General features: G+C 42.8%; 2 protein-coding genes across 1 annotated transcript; both read right to left on the bottom strand.

The window, feature by feature from the left end:
* The window catches only part of LOC311124706 (myosin heavy chain, fast skeletal muscle-like), a gene marked incomplete at both ends in the record, with an annotated part of 131,900 nt that overhangs the window by 57,761 nt on the left and 52,362 nt on the right, over positions 1–21,777 (bottom strand).
* Positions 42–21,687, bottom strand: LOC311124707 (myosin heavy chain, fast skeletal muscle-like; the record flags this gene model as incomplete). Its single annotated transcript, XM_084198813.1, has 39 exons — positions 42–62; positions 551–682; positions 1,118–1,213; positions 1,309–1,413; positions 2,753–2,923; positions 3,062–3,187; positions 3,345–3,548; positions 3,751–4,059; positions 4,221–4,345; positions 4,663–4,828; positions 4,939–5,122; positions 5,274–5,470; positions 5,848–5,966; positions 6,155–6,281; positions 9,516–9,905; positions 10,197–10,287; positions 10,465–10,610; positions 10,707–10,883; positions 11,232–11,474; positions 11,647–11,902; positions 12,376–12,512; positions 12,950–13,073; positions 13,211–13,328; positions 13,445–13,532; positions 13,626–13,690; positions 14,048–14,351; positions 14,578–14,748; positions 14,843–14,992; positions 15,148–15,266; positions 15,633–15,771; positions 16,060–16,163; positions 16,501–16,599; positions 16,835–16,895; positions 17,071–17,163; positions 17,329–17,437; positions 17,694–17,721; positions 20,499–20,655; positions 21,040–21,186; positions 21,472–21,687. The coding sequence occupies 39 exons, from the start codon at positions 21,685–21,687 to the stop codon at positions 42–44; spliced, it is 5,814 nt and encodes a 1,937-aa protein (XP_084054939.1).

Here is a 21,777-nt window from a genome sequence, read left to right on the forward strand (position 1 = left end):
TATTTTATGCAACACAGGAAAATGATAAGACTTGGTCTTGTTTATTCAGCAACTTCTTTGCCCTGTAAGAAGAAAGAAAGAATATAATGGATCAGTAATAATAATGAACATGATAAATAGATGAACACTTGGATAGAATATAATGGATCAGTAATAATAATGAACATGATAAATATATGGATAGACTTGGATAGAATATAATGGATCAGTAATAAAAATGAACATGATAAATATATGGATAGACTTGGATAGAATATAATGGATCAGTAATAATAATGAACATGATAAATAGATGAACACTTGGAAAGAATATAATGGATCAAGCATTTAATGCTCAGCACTCAGCTTGGATTTTCAGGGTGAAGTACTAACTGAATTAATCTTATTAGATTTTTTTGCCCTACCTGAAATGTGCTTCTCAAAGATCTTAAATACAGTTGAGTGAGTGTAAAAGGTATGTGTTGACCTCTGTGAAGACTGAATCATAGGTGGTGTTGATGTGGTCATATTTGAACATCAGTCAGGTTTAGGTTTAGCAGCAGTTCTGTACCTTTCCAGTGTCACGGGTCTTGGCTCTGAGCTTGTTGACCTGAGTCTCAGCGATGTCAGCACGCTCCTCAGCCTCCTCCAGCTCATGCTGAACCTTCCTGAACTTAGACATATGGCTATTGGCTGCTTCCTCCTGGGTGAAGAAAAGAGATGGAGAGCGAAACATCAGCATTTAAGGTTTGATGCTTCAGGTAGCAAATAAAAAATCTGTTTTTAAAGGTATTTTCAACAACAAAAATATAGACCGATTTAGGATAGCAACATATATAGGAAGATAGATGATACAGCAGAGAAAGTGAGTGGAGGAACAGGGGATCAAACCGCTGCCTCCAACACCACCACTAGACCAGCAAATTAATATTCAACCCCCTCTCCTTTAAGTTAGTAACACATAGGCATAGGAGGCACTCAGAAATGTGTATAATTTCTTCAGTAATGACTTGCAATATCAATTGAGTCCTTGTTGACTGATGTGCCGTAGCAACACTTCAACTAAACCGTATGGACATTACGTTTTGTAGGGAGAAAATACATTTTCAAATGTATGCTTTCAGAGTATTTGACTCACCGCTTCCTCAGAATTCCTCTTGTAGGCCTTCACTTTCAACTGCAGCTTATCTACCAGGTCCTGAAGTCTGCTAACGTTCTTCTTATCCTCCTCAGTCTGTGGGAGAAGATCAAAGAATCAATGTCCCATAGTTGTATACACAAACCTGTCTGTGTTAGTGTCAAGTGTGTGAAGAAGGCACTTTCTCTTACCTGGTAAGTGAGCTCCTTGACTCTGCGCTCATACTTGCGGACTCCCTTGACTGCGTCTACACCTCTTCTCTGCTCGGCCTCCACCTCAGTCTCGAGCTCACGCACCTTTGTGGAAGAAATAAACGTATTTGTTTGAGGTGGTGAAATCAGACTTAACAAATCTTTGTAACACAGACGTGTAGTGTTCTACCCAGTCAAGGAGGCACAATTGTTATCTGTCCCTATGTACTTTTAAACATTTAATTGTAGGGGTCTGTAATAATACCAACAACTTTTCATTATCTAGGTCAGTGGTTCCCAAAGAGGAATTTACATTTAAATGTGTTTATGAATATTTCTAGCAAGAACGGATTAAACAACCAGGGATCTTTGGAAAAAGTTTAGAGAGTGCAATACAGTACAATGTAAAATTATTAATCCACAATTTATGTAAAATAAAGAACGGGTCAGGGAGGCTCACAAGTCAATTCTTCTTGTATTTGTAATATGACTATTTATCCATTTTGTCATGTGTTTGCAGTTTCTGGTGCAGCACCAGTATGGCCACTAGAGGACGCCACTCGCATGTTTTAATGTTATGAGATTTCTTCTATTATGGGAGGCTCGCGCTATGACAGTTGAGAGAAGTTTGCAAAGTGAGCCAACAGCAAGACAGAAGCACCGACATAAAAACATTGGTATATCTTTATTTTGAAGGTAAGCGACTGGGAAAGCACTATATTCGAGACGGTAATGTTTCTGGAGTATGTACATATGTTTGTTAAGATGTTATGTTGTGTTTTCAGGTTTTATGAACTTATTAAAGTCCGCTAGCCTACAAACTAATTCAGCCGTTAGCCTGCTGGCTGGTAAACCTGCATAGCAACGCTAGCTTCCCTAGCAACGGCCGGTGAATGAGACATGTCGCTATAGAGAGAAATGAAACAAATGTAACTAGATGTAACAAATGATTACTATGAGATAAAGTGGATGAATGTACATTATATTGTGTGTTGATGTGTATTGTGAATTTATATTTGTTGTTTATTCTTACTACTAATGAAATGGCAGTTTAGAAGAATTCTGCTGCGACAACTGTACAAGCCTGCGACAACTAGAGTAATACATTTGTATTTATTTGAAGGTCTTGGCTCAACTCCACTAAATAAGTGTAGAATTATTATAATTTGTTTTGTTATGGTCATAAATGCACCATCATTTAACATTTAAAAAGGCAACATTTGTAGAATTGCAGGAAATTAGCTTTAAAACGGCAACATTTTCTCTCTAATGCCAAGAAGGGGGACTTAACATTTCCCAGGGCCCGAGACTTGATTAGTCATGCCATGCACTACAGAAGTAACAGTAAACCTGCATGGAGGCTATTATGTATTTTTATATGATCAAATACATTTCCAGCAATCTGTCTTTCAATCCACCATAATCCACCCTGCTGTTAACTCACCCTGGACTCCAGTTTCTGGAGCTGCTTCTTGCCTCCCTTCATGGCCAGATTCTCAGCCTCATCCAGGCGGTGCTGCAGGTCCTTGACTGTGACCTCCAGGTTCTTCTTCATCCTCTCCAGGTGAGAGCTGGTGTCCTGCTCCTTCTTCAGCTCCTCAGCCATCATGGCCGCCTGGAAAAGTAGTTTGTTTAATTTATGCACCAATTGGCACCAATCATAACGCCCCTCTAAGATCTTTGTTGTTCTTAACCAGCCCAGCTACCATTGGCACTTGGGGACAAATCAAGTCGATGTAATTAAAGAACTCACGTCAGTGATGGCCTTCTTGGCCTTCTCCTCTGCATTCCTGGCCTCCTGGACAATATCGTCCACCTCTCCCTGCACCTGCACCAGGTCAGTCTCCAACTTCTTCTTGGTGTTCAGAAGGCTGGTGTTCTGAAGGATGAAATAAGACGATTTTTTAAACTCTCAAGAGAACTTACAAGTCACAAGGCTGAAATTATGAAAATCTAAAGTAAGCACTGTCAAATTCCAGGTGTGTTTAAACTGTATGCTTGGTTGACTTCCATTGGAAATGGCTTTTGACCCATACCTGGGAGTGCAGCAGTCCAACACGCTCGCTGGCGTCTACCAGCTCAGTCTCAGCCACTTTGCGGCCTCTCTCTGTCTGCTCCAGAGCAACTCTAAGCTCCTCGATTTCAGCCACCATCAGACCGTTTCTGCGCTCCACCATGGCTGCCTGTTCCTTCATGTCCTCTGCGACACGAACAGCGTCATCAAGGTGCAATTGGGCATCCTGGGGTTCACAATGACATATGTTCATTAGGACTTGTGGAAGTAGGGGCGATAGGATCGATCAGTGACAGAAATGTAAATTGGTACGAATTTCTCCAGTATCGTTACCTTTAGTACATAAACCACTCTTTTTAATTTCTCAGATTCACAAACAAATCCCTAGCCATGTTTAGGTTTTGAACCTGATGTCCTAGTCCCTTTACCTTGAGCTGTCCCTGGACGTTCCTCAGCTGTTTCTGGGCCTCAGCGGCCTGCCTGTTGGAGTGGCTCAGCTGGATCTCCATCTCGTTCAGGTCTCCCTCCATCTTCTTCTTCACCCTCAGGGCATCATTCCTGCTCCTGACCTCAGAGTCCAGGGTGCTCTGCATGGAGTCAACCACCCTCTGGCTGTTCCTCTTGATCTGCTCCATCTCCTCATCCTTCTCAGCAATCTTCCTGTCCACCTCACCCTTGATCTGGTTGAGCTCCAGCTGCACACGCAGAATCTTGGATTCCTCGTGCTCCAGTGTGCCCTGGACAAACAGAAGCAGTCAGGCCAATTGTGTTCAATACATTTGGATGTCGGAATTAAATATGTATGACTACAATAAACACCAATACAGGGAGCATTAGACTGTAGCTGGCATTGGCTAGTGTAACACTGCTTTTCCTATCAAACAGCTGTAGTTTGTACCTCAGCCTCCTCCAGAGCGGTCTGGATCTCAGACTTCTCTGTCTCCACGGTCTTCTTGGCCTTCTCCAGCTCATGGATGCTCTTGCCAGTCTCTCCGATCTGCTCAGTCAGGTCAGAGATCTCCTCTGCACACACACACACACAGGAGCAGTTTAGACTTGGGAGATTTTCAGTGGATATCGCCAATGTACTGAATTTTACATTAAATCATATTAACATTTAATTCATTAACAGCACTTCATAGGGTCTTGCAAATCTAATCGCCTTTCACTTCTTTGGGTTGTTCAAAGGAATACCGACTACAAGTTAAAATTAAGAAATAAATTATACTGTACATGACATTTCTGAAATTGTGTAGTAGTAGTTTTGATGATTACTGTTCCCCTCACTTTCAAAACACTAGTCAAACATGAGCCAAAATTAATTGCTGTTAAATGCTCACGTTGCAGGTTCTTGTTCTCTCTCTTCAGAGTCTCCAGATGATCCAGAGCCTCCTCGTAGGAGTTCTTCATCTTGAAGAGTTCAGTGCTCATAGAGCGAGCCTCCTTCTGAGCTCCTTCCAGCTCAGCCTGACCCTCCTCATACTTCTGCTTCCACTCTGCCAGAACCTAGGGAAATACATGGGATTTTCATTAGAAGTCATTGATGAAGAGTTTTTAAATTAGTAATATGCAACAATTATACAATTGATATAAAATATAGGTTTATTCATTTTTACCTTATCAAAGTTCCTCTGCTTCTTGTCGAGGTTGGCGGCCAATGCGTTGGCTCTCTCAACGTCAATCATGAGGTCCTCCACCTCTCCCTGCAGCCTCTGCTTGGTCTTCTCCAGGGAAGCGCACTTGGAGTTGGTCGCCTCAATGGTCTCCTCAGCATCCTGAAGACGCTGGGCCAGCTTCTTCCTGTTGGACAACAGAGGGTGGTTTTATGGTGTATTTTTATTTTATGTTGACAAACAATACATATTGACGTAACATTTTCTCTGAGCCCTCTACCACCCTCAACATCCACACCCTATATATATATTTTTTTTTTCTGTTGCGTGCGACTCACTTGGCCTCCTCCAGCTCCTCTGTGCGCTGGATGGCATCAGTTTCATACTTAGTCCTCCACTGAGCCACCTCACTGTTGGCCTTGGACATACCGCGTTGCAGCTCTGCCTTGGCCTCCTGCTCCTCCTCAAACTGCTCCCTCAGGAGGTCACAGTCATGGCGGGCAGATTGGACACCATGGGCCAGTGCATTTTTAGCCTGCGAAAGAGAAAGACAAAAAGAGAGATTAGAGATAGTCAAACAAATTACATTAGAAGTCTCTGAGGGTGGAGAGACAGTAGGAGTTTCTGAGGGTGGAGAGACAGTAGGAGTCTCTGAGGGTGGAGAGACAGTAGAAGTCTCTGAGGGTGGAGAGACAGTAGGAGTCTCTGAGGGTGGAGAGACAGTAGGAGTCTCTGAGGGTGGAGAGACAGTAGGAGTCTCTGAGGGTGGAGAGACAGTAGGAGTCTCTGAGGGTGGAGAGACAATAGGAGTCTCTGAGGGTGGAGAGATAAAAGGTGACTCTGAGGGTCACGTAGTCACCATCTATAAGAAGATATAGCTCTAAACTCTATGGACGGTGGAGTCCATTTTACCTTGACCTCCTCCTCAATCGCCCTCTTCAGCTCCTCCACCTGCTGGGTGAAGGCCTGTTTTCCTCTGGTCAGCTGAGACACCAGGGCTTCCTTCTCCTCCAGCTGGCGGCCAAACTCACCTGCAGGGATAGAGGGATATCTAGTTAATAGGGTCTCTGTTCTCTAAGATTGAAAATGTATTTGGAGGTATCGTAGGGCAATGTTAGGTGGTGAATAGTACAGTAGAAACTATGTGGATACAGCCCCCAACACGTTATTGTGTTTTACTGAAGGAAAGCATTGGATTGTTGTTCATTGTTGACGGTACCATTTTCTGTCAGGAGTCTGGCCCTCTGTCCGCTGATGTCGTTGACCTGGCGAACATTCTCATCATTCTTAGTCTTGAGCTCGCTCAGCTGGTCCTCTAGAGTACGGCACATCTTCTCTAGATTGCCCTGTTTGTGAAACATGTTCCATCATTCGTTTATATATGGGACTTTCATCACTTCCGTTTTGAGTGTGTCACTTGTCTCTGTGCTGCTGTGCTGTTTGTTTCTACTTGGCTACCTACTTGGCTACCTACTTGGCTACCTACTAGGCTACCTACTTGGCTAACTTTAAAAAAAGAAAAAAACGTTATGGTTTTTACTTTTTTTTTAACCATTTAATCAATCTTCATTTAAGACATTACCAACGTCTTATAACGTCTTATATATATATATATATATATATATATATATACAGCTCTGGAAAAAAATAAACGAGACCATTGCAAATATTTCTTAAATCAGCATCTCTACATGTATGACAGCCATTCCATTCCAGTGTCTGTTGAATTTCAACACAGGCACACCTTATTCTACTGAATTATGTACTGATTAGGTGATCACCTGAACCAAATCTTATTTAACGAGGAAAAGTATAAAAACCACTGCTGTGGTCATCACTATCCTCTTGCAATAGGACCAGCTGGATGGCAAAAACAGTGCTAATAGTACCTCAAAAGTAATGTTAATCAAAAAATAACTATTGACCATGCCAAAAGAGTTGAAAAGGAATGTTTTGAGTGAGGAAAAGAAGGGTTCAATTCTGGCTTTACTGGCAGAGGGATACAGTGAGCGTCAGGTTGCTTCCATCCTTAAAATTTCAATGACGGCGGTTCATAAGAACAAGTTCAAGCAGCAGACATTGGGGACAGAAACGCATGAATCAAGCCATGTACAAGGTTGTCCTGGAAGAAAACTTGCTTCCTTTTGCTCTGACATTGTTCCCCAACTCTGAGGATTGGTTTTTCCAGCAGGACAATGCGCCATGCCACACAGCCAGGTCAATCAAGGTGTGGATGGAGGACCACCAGATCAAGACCCTGTCATGGCCAGCCCAATCTCCAGACCTGAACCCCATTGAAAACTTCTGGAATGTGATCAAGAGGAAGATGGATGGTCACAAGCCATCAAACAAAGCCGAGCTGCTTCAATTTCTGCGCCAGGAGTGGCATAAAGTCACCCAACATCAATGTGAAAGACTGTTGGAGAGCATGCCAAGATGCATGAAAGCTGTGATTGAAAATCAGGGTTATTCCACCAAATATTGATTTCTGAACTGTTCCTAAGTTAAAACATTAGTATTGTGTTGTTTAAAAATGAACATGAACTTATTTTCTTTGCATTATTCGAGGTCTGACAACACTGCATCTTTTTTCTTATTTTGACCAGTTGTCATTTTCTGCAAATAAATGTTCTAAATGACAATATGTCATTTGGAATTTGGGAGAAATGTTGTCAGTAGTTTATAGAATAAAACAGACATTTTATTTTTACCCAAACACATACCTATAAATAGTAAAACCAGAGAAACTGATAATTTTGCAGTGGCCTCTTACTTTTTTACAGAGCTGAATATAAATATTTACAGTAGAAGTCGGAAGTTTACATACACTTAGGTTGGAGTCATTAAAACTAGTTTTTCAAGCACTCCACAAATTTCTTGTTAACAAACTATAGATTTGGCAAGTCGGTTAGGACATCTACTTTGTGCATGACACAAGTAATTTTTTCCAGAGCTGTATATATATATATTTTTTTTTCTCGCTCTACTTTTTTCATTCAACTTTCTCACCCTGGATGCATGTTCCATCATTACTTTATATATGGGACTCCTGTCAACTTCCGTTTTGAGCGTGTTACTTGTCTCTGTGCTGCTGTGCTGTTTGATGCTACTTGGATATCTACTTGGCTAACTTAAAAATAAAAAAACTTCACGGTTGTAACTTTTTAAAAACCATTTAATCAATCTTCATTTAACACATTACCAATTATCAACTTTTTTCATTTCAACATTTGATCATATTACTCCAGTGCTAGCCTCTGGCTTCCTGTTAAGGCTAGGACTGATTTCAAGGTTTTACTGCTAACCTACAAAGCATTACATAGGCTTTCTCCTACCTATCTCTCCGATTTGGTCCTGCCGTACATACCTACACGTACGCTATGGTCACAAGATGCAGGCCTCCTTATTGTCCCTAGAATTTCTAAGCAAACAGGAGGAGGCAGGGCTTTCTCCTATAGAGCTAAATTTTTATGGAATGGTCTGCCTATCCATGTGAGAGACGCAGACTCGGTCTCGACCTTTAAGTCTTTACTGAAGACTCATCTCTTCAGTAGGTCCTATGATTGAGTGTAGTCTGGCCCAGGGGTGCGAAGGTGAACGGAAAGGCACTGGAGCAACGAACCGCCCTTGCTGTCTCTGCCTGGCCGATTCCCGTCTCTCCATTGGGATTCTCTGCCTCTGACCCTATTACGGGGGCTGAGTCACTGGCTTACTGGTGCTTTCCATGCCATCCCTAGAAGGGGTGCGTCACTTGAGTGGGTTGAGTCACTGACGTGATCTTCCTGTCCGGTTTGTCACCGCCTCTGGCTCGTGCAGTGGAGGAGATCTTCGTGGGCTATAATCAGCCTTGTCTCAGGGTAGTAGAACCCTGACCTGTTCACCGGACGTGCTACCTTGTCCCAGACCTACCGTTTTCAACTCTGTCTCTCTACCTTACCTACTATTTCAACCTCTAAATGCCCGGCTATGAAAAGCCAACTGACATTTACTCCTGATGTGCTGACCTGTGTGGTCCTCTGTAGCTCAGCTGGTAGAGCACGGCGCTTGTAATGCCAAGGTAGTGGGTTTGATTCCCGGGACCACCCATACACAAAAAAAAAATAATTATGCACACATGACTGTAAGTTGCTTTGGATAAAAGCGTCTGCTAAATGGCATATTATTATTACCTGTTGCAACCTCGACAACCACTGTGATTATTATTTGACCCTGCTGGTCATCTATGGACGTTTGAACATCTTGGAGAAAAAGATGGCCTTAATGGCCATGTACAGTTATAATCTCCACCAGGCACAGCCATAAGGGGACTGGCCACCCTTCAGAGCCTGGTTCCTCTCTAGGTTTCTTCCTAGGTTTCTGCCTTTCTAGGGAGTTTTTCCTAGCCACCGTGCTTCTACATCTGCATTGCTTGCTGTTTGGGGTTTTAAGCTCGGTTTCTGTATAGCACTGTGTGACATCTGCTGATTTTAAAAGGGCTTTATAAATACATTTGATTGATTGATTGATTGAACATTAGTTCACTTGAATGGTAATGTAGTTGACACTCCTCAACACTGCTTGACCAAAACATCACTACTCACCTTAGCCTTGGCGACGGCCTCCATGTTGCTGGAGAGGTCATCAATCTCCATCTTGTATTCGCTCTTCTCCTTCTCCAGCTTCTGCTTGACGCGCTGCAGGTTGTCGATCTGCTCTCCGAGCTCAGCCACACTGTCGGCCTGCTTCTTTCGCAGAGCGGCGGCTGTGGCCTCGTGCTGCAGGGTGGACTCTTCAAGATCACGACGCAGCTTCTGGAACTCAGCCTCACGCTTCTTGTTCATCTCAATCTGAGAAGCAGTGGCGCCTCCGGCCTCTTCCAGCCTCTCGCTGATCTCCTCAAGTTCCCTGGAGAGATCGGCCCTCTGCTTCTCAACCTTAGCCCTGGCAGCACGCTCAGCCTCAATTTCCTCCTCCAGCTCCTCAATACGGGCCTAGAACAGGGGACAAGAGCAGGGGGGATGAACACTACAATACAATTGAAACAAATGAACCACACAAAATAATAATAGTATTTATATTTTGCATAAATGTGTTAATACAAAGCCAGTTACAGTAAAATATTCAGTAGACAGTGTCCCATGCAGGAACCAAAACCACAATGGTAAGAAGCACCATCTTCCAATCTACAGAAGCAACTGGGAAAAATGTGTGCTACCAGAATAATGTTTTTCAGGAAATGATTGTGTGCTTTTCTGTACTGGAGCGTATATCCTGTACTGTACCTGGAGTTCCTTGATCTTCTTCTGCAGCTGAGCTCCCAGAGACTGCTCATCCTCAATCTTGCTGAGGAGCTGAGTGGTCTCAAACTCCTTCCTAAAAAACACAAACACGTTGATTGCAGAGTTGGTTTAGGTTTGTTAGTGTAAAGGGAGTATAATCCCATTCACATTGCTTTTAAGAATCACATGCAAATGCTAATTCATAATTACAAGAATTAGTCAAGAACAACCATTATAGCAGCTGATACTGTTGTCATTTGTTTGTGTTTACTTCTTGATTTTCTCATCAGCTTGCTGCTTGTCATTCTCCAGGTCCATTATGGACTCCTGGGCCAGTTTCAGATCTCCCTCCAGCTTTCTCTTGGATCTCTCAAGGTCCATACGGAGCTTCTTCTCTTGCTCCAGAGAACCCTCAAGCTATAAGATAAAAACACATATATTGTTTAAATCTAAACAACTGAAGATAATATCATCTTACATTCTATCATGGCAAAAATGTCAAACTCCACTCACGTCGTCCACTTGCTGTTCCAGCTTGGTCTTGGCCTTGGTCAGAGTGTTGACTTTGTCCTCCTCTGCCTGCAGGTCGTCCAGTGTCTGCTGGTGGGCCTCTTGGAGGGATTTCTTCTCCTTGGTCAGCTTGGCAACACTCTCATCCATAGATGCCATCTCCTCTGTCAGGTTTTTAACCTGAACATGGTCACAACATAATTATACTTCACCATAAAGGGGAGATTTAGTTTGTTATGTATTGCGTTCGTTTAAATTATAAATGTGTCAACATGTACTGTACTATAGATTCAACACTAGATGGCAGTGTACACCATACCAGTGTACTGAGTGGAAGTCATAAATGAGGGGGAACAGAACATGCAATGAATGTGGGGAGTACCCCGAAACTGAAATTTCACTATTTTGTGTCTTATTTTTTCCTGCACCCACAATACAACTTGAATTCCATTTCTGTTAAGCTATGTTTTGAGTTGATTATTGTTTGGATTATTGTTTGGTTAGACTGTCTATGGTAAGACACTAGACCTTGTTTTCAGTGGCGTGCTTCTCCTTCTCCACTTTGGCCAGGGTGAGCTCCAGGTCATCAATGTCCTTCTTCAGCTCAGAGCACTCATCCTCCAGCTTCCTCTTCTTGGCAGTCAACTCAGCATTGATCTCCTCCTCATCCTCCAGCCTCTCGGTCGTCTCTTTGAGTTTAGCCTCCTGCTGGATCTTGCTCTTGATGAGCCCCTCGCACCTTTCCTCAGCATCGTTCAGACTCTCTACTTCCTGGTTTCAGAACACAAGAAAAGATCAGCGGCCTCACTTTATATATTCAAGGTCAGAGCAAATCAATAGAAATTCATTAAATATATAACATGGGCAATACTTCACAGTGTGTTCATACATATGTATTCATGTGTGTGTAAATGTGCCCATATGAGGGTTGTTTTTCACTCACAGATGCGGCTTGGAGTGCCAGGTCATTCTTCTCCTGCGTCAGGGACACCAACTTCTCCTCCATTTGCTTCTTCGTCGCCAGAGCCTTGGCCAGGTCTGTCTTCATCTTCTCATAGTTCTCCTTCATGTTGGCCAGCTCCTTCTCAGTCTCAGCGCTCTGCAGCAGGGGCTTGATCTTGAAGTACAACTTCATCCATGGCCAGGTTTTCACATTCATGAATGAACGGACGTTGTACTGGATGGCGTAAATGGATTCTCTGGTCGACAGAAAGGATAGGGTGGCATGGTGAGTGACATGCTTAAAGCTACATTCTGGGATTCAAAGAACAACAAAACAGAACACCCCAGCCACTGTTTGTTTACAGCTGAGGAATGGGGCTAGGGAAGTGTCACCCCTCTTAAATTCATAGAGAGCGTCCTAGATGCAACGACTGACGGTCATGCTAAGCTCATGATTCATTTTATATTCTTCAAGAATGAATGGGTAAATACCACAAATCTAAATGACAATTGAACAGCCAAACCCCAAACTGAAGCTATAAAGATAGAATCCTTATTTGCTACATCCATTTTTTGACTTTATAAATGAATTAACCAAAAGCTTTAATAGATCATTATAAGACGTACTTTCTCATTCTGAACAACTCACGGCATATACAGCATGTCATCATAATGCATTAGATACAGGTGGTTGACAGAAAGCTTTGCCAAGATGTCCACTATTCCTCACCTCCTCTCCATCATCTTGGTGAACTCTCTCCTCATGAGGAATCCACGGCTGAGAGCCTGGAGCATGCCGACCAGAGAGGCCAGCTTCTCATCTCTCATCTCCTCCAGGACACCCAGAAGACCGGCTTTGAAGAACACCTGAGACACAGGTTAGCATGGTCAATGGAACCACAGATGGTGACAGATAGAAAGGGTTGAATCAAAAGAGGGGAACAACTCCACTAGATAGTTTTGAACAACATTAACTTTGCAATGGTTACAAACAAACCATGGGATAGGATGTTTCTAAGTTGTTAGTTATTGTACAGTTGTAGATTAATAATGTACACAGATGCAGATAACTGCAGTCATACCCCTCTAACACAATGCACATGATAATGAGTTTAGTTTCTCTTCTATACATGATTTTGAAGAAGAAAAAAACTACAATGTTTTTCCACCTTTTCCTTTAGTTAAATGAAGAAGAACGAACAAAAGGATGGATAGATCAACTGGAGAGATTTTATATGGTAAGGGTTTAAATTATCATTGAAAATGTGTTTTGTTGTCAGCTTTTGCTGGGGTATTTGACTGACCTTGGTGTGTCCAAACTTGTAATCTTCGTGATTCACATCAATGGACCCAAGCAGCTTCTCAGAAGCCTTCTTGTTGTCCATGAACTGGCCCTCGGGGATGACACTGGCATTCAGTACTTTGTACCTGAATGAAGAGACAGTTTTAAAGTATGTCAAGCTGTAATAGGTTGGTTATATTACGTAAAAGGTAAGCCTATTCTGATGCTGAGGAATCCCTTGGAGCAGATATTTCTGTGTGTGTGTGTGTGTGTGTGTGTGTACCTCTGCTTGAAGTCAGCATAGATGATTCTGCTGGGGAAGCCCTTTCTGCAGATCCTGATACCCTCCAGTACACCATTACACCTGAGCTGGTGGATAACCAGGAAGTTCTCCATCAGACCTGGTAAAACAAACCAAGTCTCTTTTAATGCCCGTAAACAGGTTAAAGATTGGGCTTGTTAAAGTCACTGATAATGTACTGATAAGATGTAATATTTAACTCAATATTTCTTGTACCTGGAGTCTTTGACTCGTTGGGGATCAGGCAGCGCACAAAGTGAGGATGAGTGCTCCTCAAGTTGGTCATCAGCTTATGTAAGTTCTCCTGTAAGAGGGTTACAAACGATTTTCAGATAAATTATTTATTATAATCAATGCACCTTTTGAGGGACTGAATATACACGTTTCAAAAGCTCACCCTGAACTGGGAGGACACAGTCTGCATGGAACCACCCTTCTTCTTGCCTCCTTTCTTGGCTTTATCTGTTAAAATGGGGAAAAGTTAAAGATAACTAGAAAAGTATATTTCCTAGAGCGGGTGGAATAAATAAAATAATAATAAGAGTATGTAAGAAAACTACAGTGGTCTTGTCTTCAGCAAGCACATTAATTATAAACCAGAGAATCTCTGGTTAACTTCACACTTATCTAGAGGCAAATGCTGCCAATGAGATTATGTAAAATAGCACTTATTGTATGATTGAATTAACCGAGTGTATGAGTAAATCAACTCAGTGATAAACCCTGAGAAATTGTCTTTCATTCAAAGACTTTAAAGAACATTTGTTCTGAGTTATAACTGGTGCTTAATTAAATATTTTGACGTGATGCTAGTCTTACCCTCAGGTGGGGGAGGAGGATACAGGGCAGCCAGAATTTTGACTCCAGACTTCCCGTATAACTGACAAACTGAGTCGTTCAGGGGATCCTTGTTCTTCTCCAGCCAGCCAGTGATGTTGTAGTCCACAATACCAGCGTAGTGCACCAGGGAGAAGTGGGCCTCTGCCTTGCCTTTGGCAGGCTTGGGCTTCTCAAACGCCTTTGTTTTCCCAAGATGTTGGCAGTACAGCTTGTCCTTGAAGGTAGTGTCTGAAGACTTGGGGAACATGCACTCCTCTTCAAGGATGGAGAAGATGCCCAATGGCTTTACGAAAAGAGATGAATATCAAATGAGTGATATTTACATTTAGGATTACATTCATTCCTTTAGCAAACATGCTATTACAGGATTATATTAATTTTGGGACATAATAGGAAACATATTGAGTTCTCAACAGTCAGATGCGTTGTACCACTGTGATAATATCTCACACTGCGCTCCCTAAGAGCTTTGCTGTTGCGGTCCAGTATAATCCTCACAGACAGCTTACCTTCTCAATAAGCTCAATGCAGGCAGCCAAGTCCATGCCGAAGTCAATGAAGGCCCAGACAATTCCCTCCTTCTTGTACTCCTCTTGCTCCAGGACGAACATGGTGTGGTTGAAAAACTGTTGCAGTTTCTCATTGGTGAAGTTGATGCACAGCTGTTCCATGCTGTTGTACTGTTGATGGAGTTTTAAAAGGGATAATTTCATCATACAAGGCTGTAATCCATCTCAATCTAAATGAATTATCTTGTTCTGGTCTCATACTCACGTCAAAGATCTCAAAACCGGCAATGTCAAGCACACCGATATAGAACTGCCTTGGATTCTTGGTGTCCAACATCTCGTTGATACGGATGACCATCCACAAGAACATCCTCTCATAGATGGACTTGGCCAGAGCACTGACTGAGTTATTAACCTGCAATGATAATCCATCAAATTAATACATGAGATATTGACCATGTCCAGTGATAAGGTGATAAACAACATCACTATTCAAAAAAAGCAATAGACTCGTTCCCTAAATAATGATAATGCTCAGAAAATGGTAGATGCTGTGTTTGGCCACCTTACCTGAGCCACAGTCTGTCCCTTGGTCACATACTCGTTGCCGACCTTCACTCTGGGGTAGCACAGAGCCTTCAACATCTCAGCTGAGTTCAGGCCCAGCAGGTAGGCGATTTTATCAGCCACTGGAGAGAGAGAACCAACAACAACAGACTCAGGCACACAAGGTGGCTTGTTTCTGATGTCACACTGACAAAATAGTTTGGCTAACTTCTTTGTGGGTTAGGTTTTGATTCACCCACATCCATCATTTCTGGAGGTTGGAATTTGTTCTCTAGAAATGATCTCCTGCCTGACTTTCATGTGGCACTGTCTGTCTTACGTGTTCTATTTCTATGTTTGGGACTGGGAATGGGACTAATGCTTTACATATTATATATCTATGAGTGGGACTGGGAATGGGACTAATGCTTTACATATTGTATATCTATGAGTGGGACTGGGAATGGGACTAATTCTTTCAATATTTTATATCTATGAGTGGGACTCACCCTCTGTGCCGTCTGGCTCGGCCTGCTCCTCACGCTGTTTCTGCTTGAATTTCAAGTTGCCATGGTGCAATACAGCTCCTGTCAGCTTGTAGATGCCAAGCTTCTCTTCATTAGTGAAGCCCAGGATTGTAATGGCATCCTGGCATTAAAGAGGAAGTACAACAGTGATGAACTGAACTGTAGTTCGCTCAGTTACACTACAGTGCTGCTCACTCCAGAATGAATGGTATGGATAGCTTTGACTCTTGACCAACACACTAGTAGATGGAGACACAAAATGAGTTTTACAGGGCACTTAGTTGCGCTCTCTTGTGGACGTCTTACGTCTTGCGAAATGTGAAGTCATGAAGAGTTCCTTGAGGCACATGCCCAACTAACATAAGGCATTTAGAACCAAACAATAAAAATAACCCTTTGTTTGACTCACGTCTGTGGCATCCAGCTCTTCCTTGTCGTTGATGCTGGCCACAGCGATCTGACCCTGGCTGCACATGGGGAAGTCGTAGGGGTTGGTGGTGATGAGCGTCATTTCTGTGGACAACAGAGAACAGCTTGTCAGTTAAATCTCTTAGAATTGTGCTGTCCTACCTTTACAGTATCTCTCCCTCCTTTACTCAATAGATGGACTCAAGGATACATGTAGTATATAATAAATAGCATCAAAAGAGGGGACTGAGACTTGTGGACTAGTGTGATCACAGTGCATTACTTGATAGATCTTTCCCAAAGACCTGACCCATGTCTAGATGCCTTGCTACCTTGGATGTAATCATTGTAATAGTATTATTAGTGTGGACTATGAACATTTTTAATAAGTTCCACAGATGGGGGTGGGAATAATTTCCCATGAACCTCTACTTTGCCGTACCAACTATCTCAGGTTTGTGGCCTGTCATCATCTGGAAGAAGATGTGGTAGCCTCTCTCATCGGGCAGCTGGAAGGACACTCTGGACTTCTCCAGCAGGTCTGAGGGAGAAAGATTGAGTGAGTGAGTGAGTGAGTGAGTGAGTGAGTGAGTGAGTGAGTGAGTGAGTGAGTGAGTGAGTGAGTGAGTGAGTGAGTGAGTGAGTGAGTGAGATGAGTGAGTGAGTGAGTGAGTGAGTGAGAGAGAGATTGTAATATTAGATAACATTTGAGGATCTCCAAAAAAGAATCTGTGTGAATTTAGGAAAGCATTGAGAAACAATCAAAACCAACTCACAGGTCTCAATGTCAGCTTTAGCCAGTTTACCAGCTTGGAAGTGAATCCTGATGAATTTACCCTATAGTAGAGCATGTGGGTTAGAAATAGGTCAACAAATAAATCTAACATTATACTTGGATAGACCCCTTTAAATGTTACAGTTTGTTGGACATTTATTGATATAACAATCGGGAACTACTGAATTACATTTTTCCAATATAAGGTCACTTCCACAATATGCCCTTCATACTTACAAAGCGAGATGAATTGTCATTCCTCACTGTCTTGGCATTACCATAAGACTCCAGCAGAGGGTTAGCTGCAATGATCTGATCCTCAAGAGACCCCTGATTGAGAAGAACACAAGTTGCTCAGAAATTAGTAAAGTGGTCAAATTTGTTTTTGTCGATTGCTTGAACACTTTTCTTGAAACAGGATTCACCACTGGAATTTTTTTTACACAGCCAGCCAACCTGAAATGTGTTAAAAAGCCAAACATGAGCACAACCTACCTGCATTTTGCTGGGGTCTACTTCCTTCTTGCCACCAGACACTGCAATGGTGGCAAAGTACTGGATGACACGCTTGGTGTTGACAGTCTTTCCTGCACCGGATTCTCCACTGGTTTATATGACAGAGGGGTTTTAGGTACATGTTTGTGTGTTGTCTTTTACCAAGAAATAGCATAGAAAAATACACTGTTGACCTGTTTTCTAACATAAGTAAATCTTTAACAAATACTCCTTCTCATCAACTCATTATTACACATAGCCTAATACTCTAATCCATTCATAATGTAATGTATTTCATCACATCAAGAGACCCAACTTATTACAATAGAAACAGCTTCTCAATGACATTTTAGTAAACAACTTACGTAATCAGGACAGACTGGTTCTCCTTATCTGGAACCAAAAAACATATTCCTTATTATACTCAAGCAACATTATGGGGACATTATTGCATTCATAGCATCATCACGAATTTCAATTTGGAACATTTTCCATTCAAGGGTAGTGAAATCGGATATTCCCAGCAAACTGTTTTAACCTAGACTAGAAAACAGTACATACCTCTCTAAAGTATATTTTATCTATCTATCTATCTATCTATCTATCTATCTATCTATCTGTCTGTCTGTCTGTCTGTCTGTCTGTCTGTCTGTCTGTCTGTCTGTCTGTCTGTCTGTCTGTCTGTCTGTCTGTCTGTCTGTCTGTCTGTCTGTCTGTCTGTCTGTCTGTCTGTCTGTCTGTCTGTCTGTCTGTCTGTCTGTCTGTCTGTCTGTCTGTCTGTCTGTCTGTCTGTCTGTCTGTCTGTCTGTCTGTCTGTCTGTCTGTCTGTCTGTCTGTCTGTCTGTCTGTCTGTCTGTCTGTCTGTCTGTCTGTCTGTCTGTCCGTCCGTCCGTCCGTCCGTCCGTCCGTCCATTCATCCATCCATTCATCCATTCATCCATCCATCCATCCATTCATCCATTCATCCATCCATTCATCCATCCATCAGCACTTATGGACATCCATAGAGCTTCATATTTATCTATCCATGGTCGCGACCTTTAAGTCTTTACTGAAGACTAGGGCTAGGGTCAGTCTGTCCTATCTGGTGAAATTATCCTGTCTTATCTGGTATCCTGTGTGAACTTAAGTACTGTCTCATGCCTCAGGACTACCTGGCCTGATGACTCCTGGCTGTCCCCAATCCACCTGGTCGTGCTGCTGCTCCAGTTTCAACTGTTCTGCCTGCGGCTATGGAACCTGACCTGTTCACCGGACGTGCTACCTTGTCCCAGATCTCTCTCTCTCTCTCTCTCTCTCTCTCTCTCTCTCTCTCTCTCTCTCTCTCTCTCTCTCTCTCTCTCTCTCTCTCTCTCTCTCTCTCTCTCTCTCTCTCTCTCTCTCTCTCTCTCTCTCTCTCTCTCTCTCTCTCTCTCTCTCTCTCTCTCTCTCTCTACCGCACCTGCTATCTCGACCTCTGAATGCTCGGCTATGAAAAGCCAACTGACATTTACTCCCATAATGACAAAGCCAAAACAGATTTTTAGAAGTTTGAGCAAAGTACTCAGACCCTTTTCTATGAGACTCGAAAATGAGGTCAGGTGCGTCCTGTTTCCATTGATCATCCTTGAGATATTTCTACAACTTGATTGGAGTCCACCTGTGGTAAATTCAATTGATTGGACATTATTTGGAAAGGCACACACCTGTCTATATAAGGTCCCACAGTGGACAGTTCATGTCAGAGCAGAAACCAAGCCATGAGGTCAAAATAATTGTCCGTAGAGCTCCGAGACAGCATTGTGTCGAGGCACAGATCTGGGGAAGGGTACAAAAGAAATCTGCAGCATTGAAGGACCCCAAGAACACAGTGGCCTCCATCATTCTTAAATGGAAGAAGTTTGGAACCACCAAGACTCTTCCTAGAGCTGCTGCCCGGCCAATCTGAGCAATCGGGGGAGAAGGGCCTTGGTCAGGGAGGTGACCAAGAACCTGATGGTCACTCTGGCAGAGCTCCAGAGTTTGTCTGTGGAGATGGGAGAACCTTCCAGAAGGACAACCATCTCTGCAGCACTCCACCAATCAGGCCTTTATGGTAGAGTGGCCAGACGGAAGCCACTCCTCATTACAAGGCACATGACAGCCCCCTTGGAGTTTGCCAAAAGGCACCTAAAGGACTCTCAGACCATGAGAAACAAGATTCTCTGGTCTGATGAAACCAAGATTGAACTCTTTGGCCTGAATGCCAAGCTTCACGTCTGGAGGAAACCTGGCACCATCCCTACGGTGAAGCATGGGGGTGGCAGCATCATGCTGTGGGGATGTTCTTTCAGCAGCAGGGACTGGGAGATTAGTCAGGATAGAGGGAAAGATGAACGGAGCAAAGTACAGAGAGATCCTTGATGAAAACCTGCTCCAGAGCGCTCAGGACCTCAGACTGGGGCGAAGGTTTACCTTCCAACAGGAAAACGACCCTAATCACACAGCCAAGACAATACAGGAGTGGCTTTGGGACAAGTCGCTGAATGTCCTTGAATGGCCCAGCCAGAGCCCGGACTTGAATCCAATTGAACATCTCTGGAGAGACCTGAAAATAGTTGTGCATCCAACCTGACAGAGCTTGAGAGGATCTGCAGAGAAGAATGTGAGAAACTCCCCAAATACAGGTGTGCCAAGCTTGTAGCGTCATACCCAAGAAGACTTGAGGCTGTAATCGCTGCAAAAGGTGCTTCAACCAAGTACTGAGTAAAGTGTCTGATTACTTATGTAAATGTAATATTTCAGGTTTTTATTTCTAATACATTTCTAATAATGTCTAAAAACCTGTTTTTGCTTTGTCATTATGGGAAAAAACAATTTAATTAATTTTATAATAAGGCTGTAATTTATCAAAATATGGAAATAGTCACGTTGTCTGAATACTTTCCGAATGCACTGTAATCTCAACCCTGCAGTGCCAGAAGAGGACTGGCCACCCCTCAGAGCCTGGTTCCTCTCTAGGTTTCTTCTTAGGTTCCTGCCTTTCTAGGGAGTTCACCGTGCTTCTACATCTGCATTACTTGTTGTTTGGGGTTTTAGACTTGGTTTCTGCTATTGTAAAAAGGGATTTATAAATAAATGTTATTGATTGATCCAACCTCCTATCCAATCCATCCAATCCACCCAATACATCCATCCATGAGATCTCGTACCAATCATCATGAACTGAAAGGCGTTGTCAGAGACGGAGAAGATATGGGGTGGAGCCTCCACCCTCTTCTTCCCTCTGTAGGCGTTGACAACCTGTTCATCGTACACTGGGAGCCACTTGTAGGGGTTCACCGTGGCACAGAAGAGCCCAGAGTAGGTCTGGATGAAAGTGATTAAATTAAATTAGGGGATTAGTAAAGTCAGATGGACTTTTACCTGGATTTATGTGAGGATGTACTTTGGTATATTATGGTATACTGATGTGGGTCTACTGTATTGATATGTTTTGGTTTCTGTTTACATTTTAGTCACTTATATTTAGACCGACTTACATGAGCAATTAGGGTTAAGTGCCTTGCTCAAGGGCACATCGACAGATTTTTCACCTAGTTGGCTCAGGGATTAGAACCAGCGACCTTTCGGTTACTGGCACAACGCTCTTAACCACTACGCTACCTGCCGCCTATCATTCATTATGTGTAGGACTGTATTTGTGTATTTATTATGTTCGTGTGTGTGTGTTTGTATGTGCAGGTTTCTTACATAGATCATCCATGCTGCATAACGCTCTTTGAGGTTATACAACACAGAGGCTTCATTCAGGTAGGTCATCATGGCCATGTCCTCAATCTTGTCATACTTAGGGGGGTTCATCTCGTAGATGTCTGCATCTTTGAACTCTTTTCCTTCCTGAAACAGTCAGACATATAGATTACACGCAGATCAAAGTGGACATGACTGAATGTTTTTTGCTAATGAAATAGTTGAATCAACAAAAATCAACTACTTTGTTATCACCCACTGACACTTTTTTTTAAGCCATCTTTAAATAGCAGCAATAAAAATGATCTGTTTGAAGGTTCTATTCTGCTAGCATAAAAACATTGGTATTAGTTTTTTTGCATTTAGTTGATTTTTCAAGTCTTAGAGTAATTGCACAAACTTGAATTTGAATACTTTTCAGATCAGGCTTACCTCCTTAGAACCGTCAGGTTTGGTGACTGTTACAGTACACTTCCCATCGGCCCTGGCAGTGACCAGACCCTTAAGGTACAGCTCCACCTTGTCTGTCACATAGCAGGAGTTCTTTGAATCAAAGGGCATGGCTTGTGCCTCCATCCTCTCCTTCTCAGACTTGCGGAGGTATATGGCAGCCTTGCCGTAGATTTGCATCTCAGCATCCGTACTCATGGTGACGGATCACTAGCAAACAGATGAAACAAGAAACATGATTGACTCTGTGGTGCTTCCTCCCCAGTCAACAGAGTTAGGTGAGCGGTA

The sequence above is a fragment of the Coregonus lavaretus genome (assembly GCF_964263955.1).
Source record: "Coregonus lavaretus genome assembly, contig: HAP1_SCAFFOLD_79, whole genome shotgun sequence".
Classification (NCBI taxonomy): Eukaryota; Metazoa; Chordata; class Actinopteri; order Salmoniformes; family Salmonidae; genus Coregonus; species Coregonus lavaretus.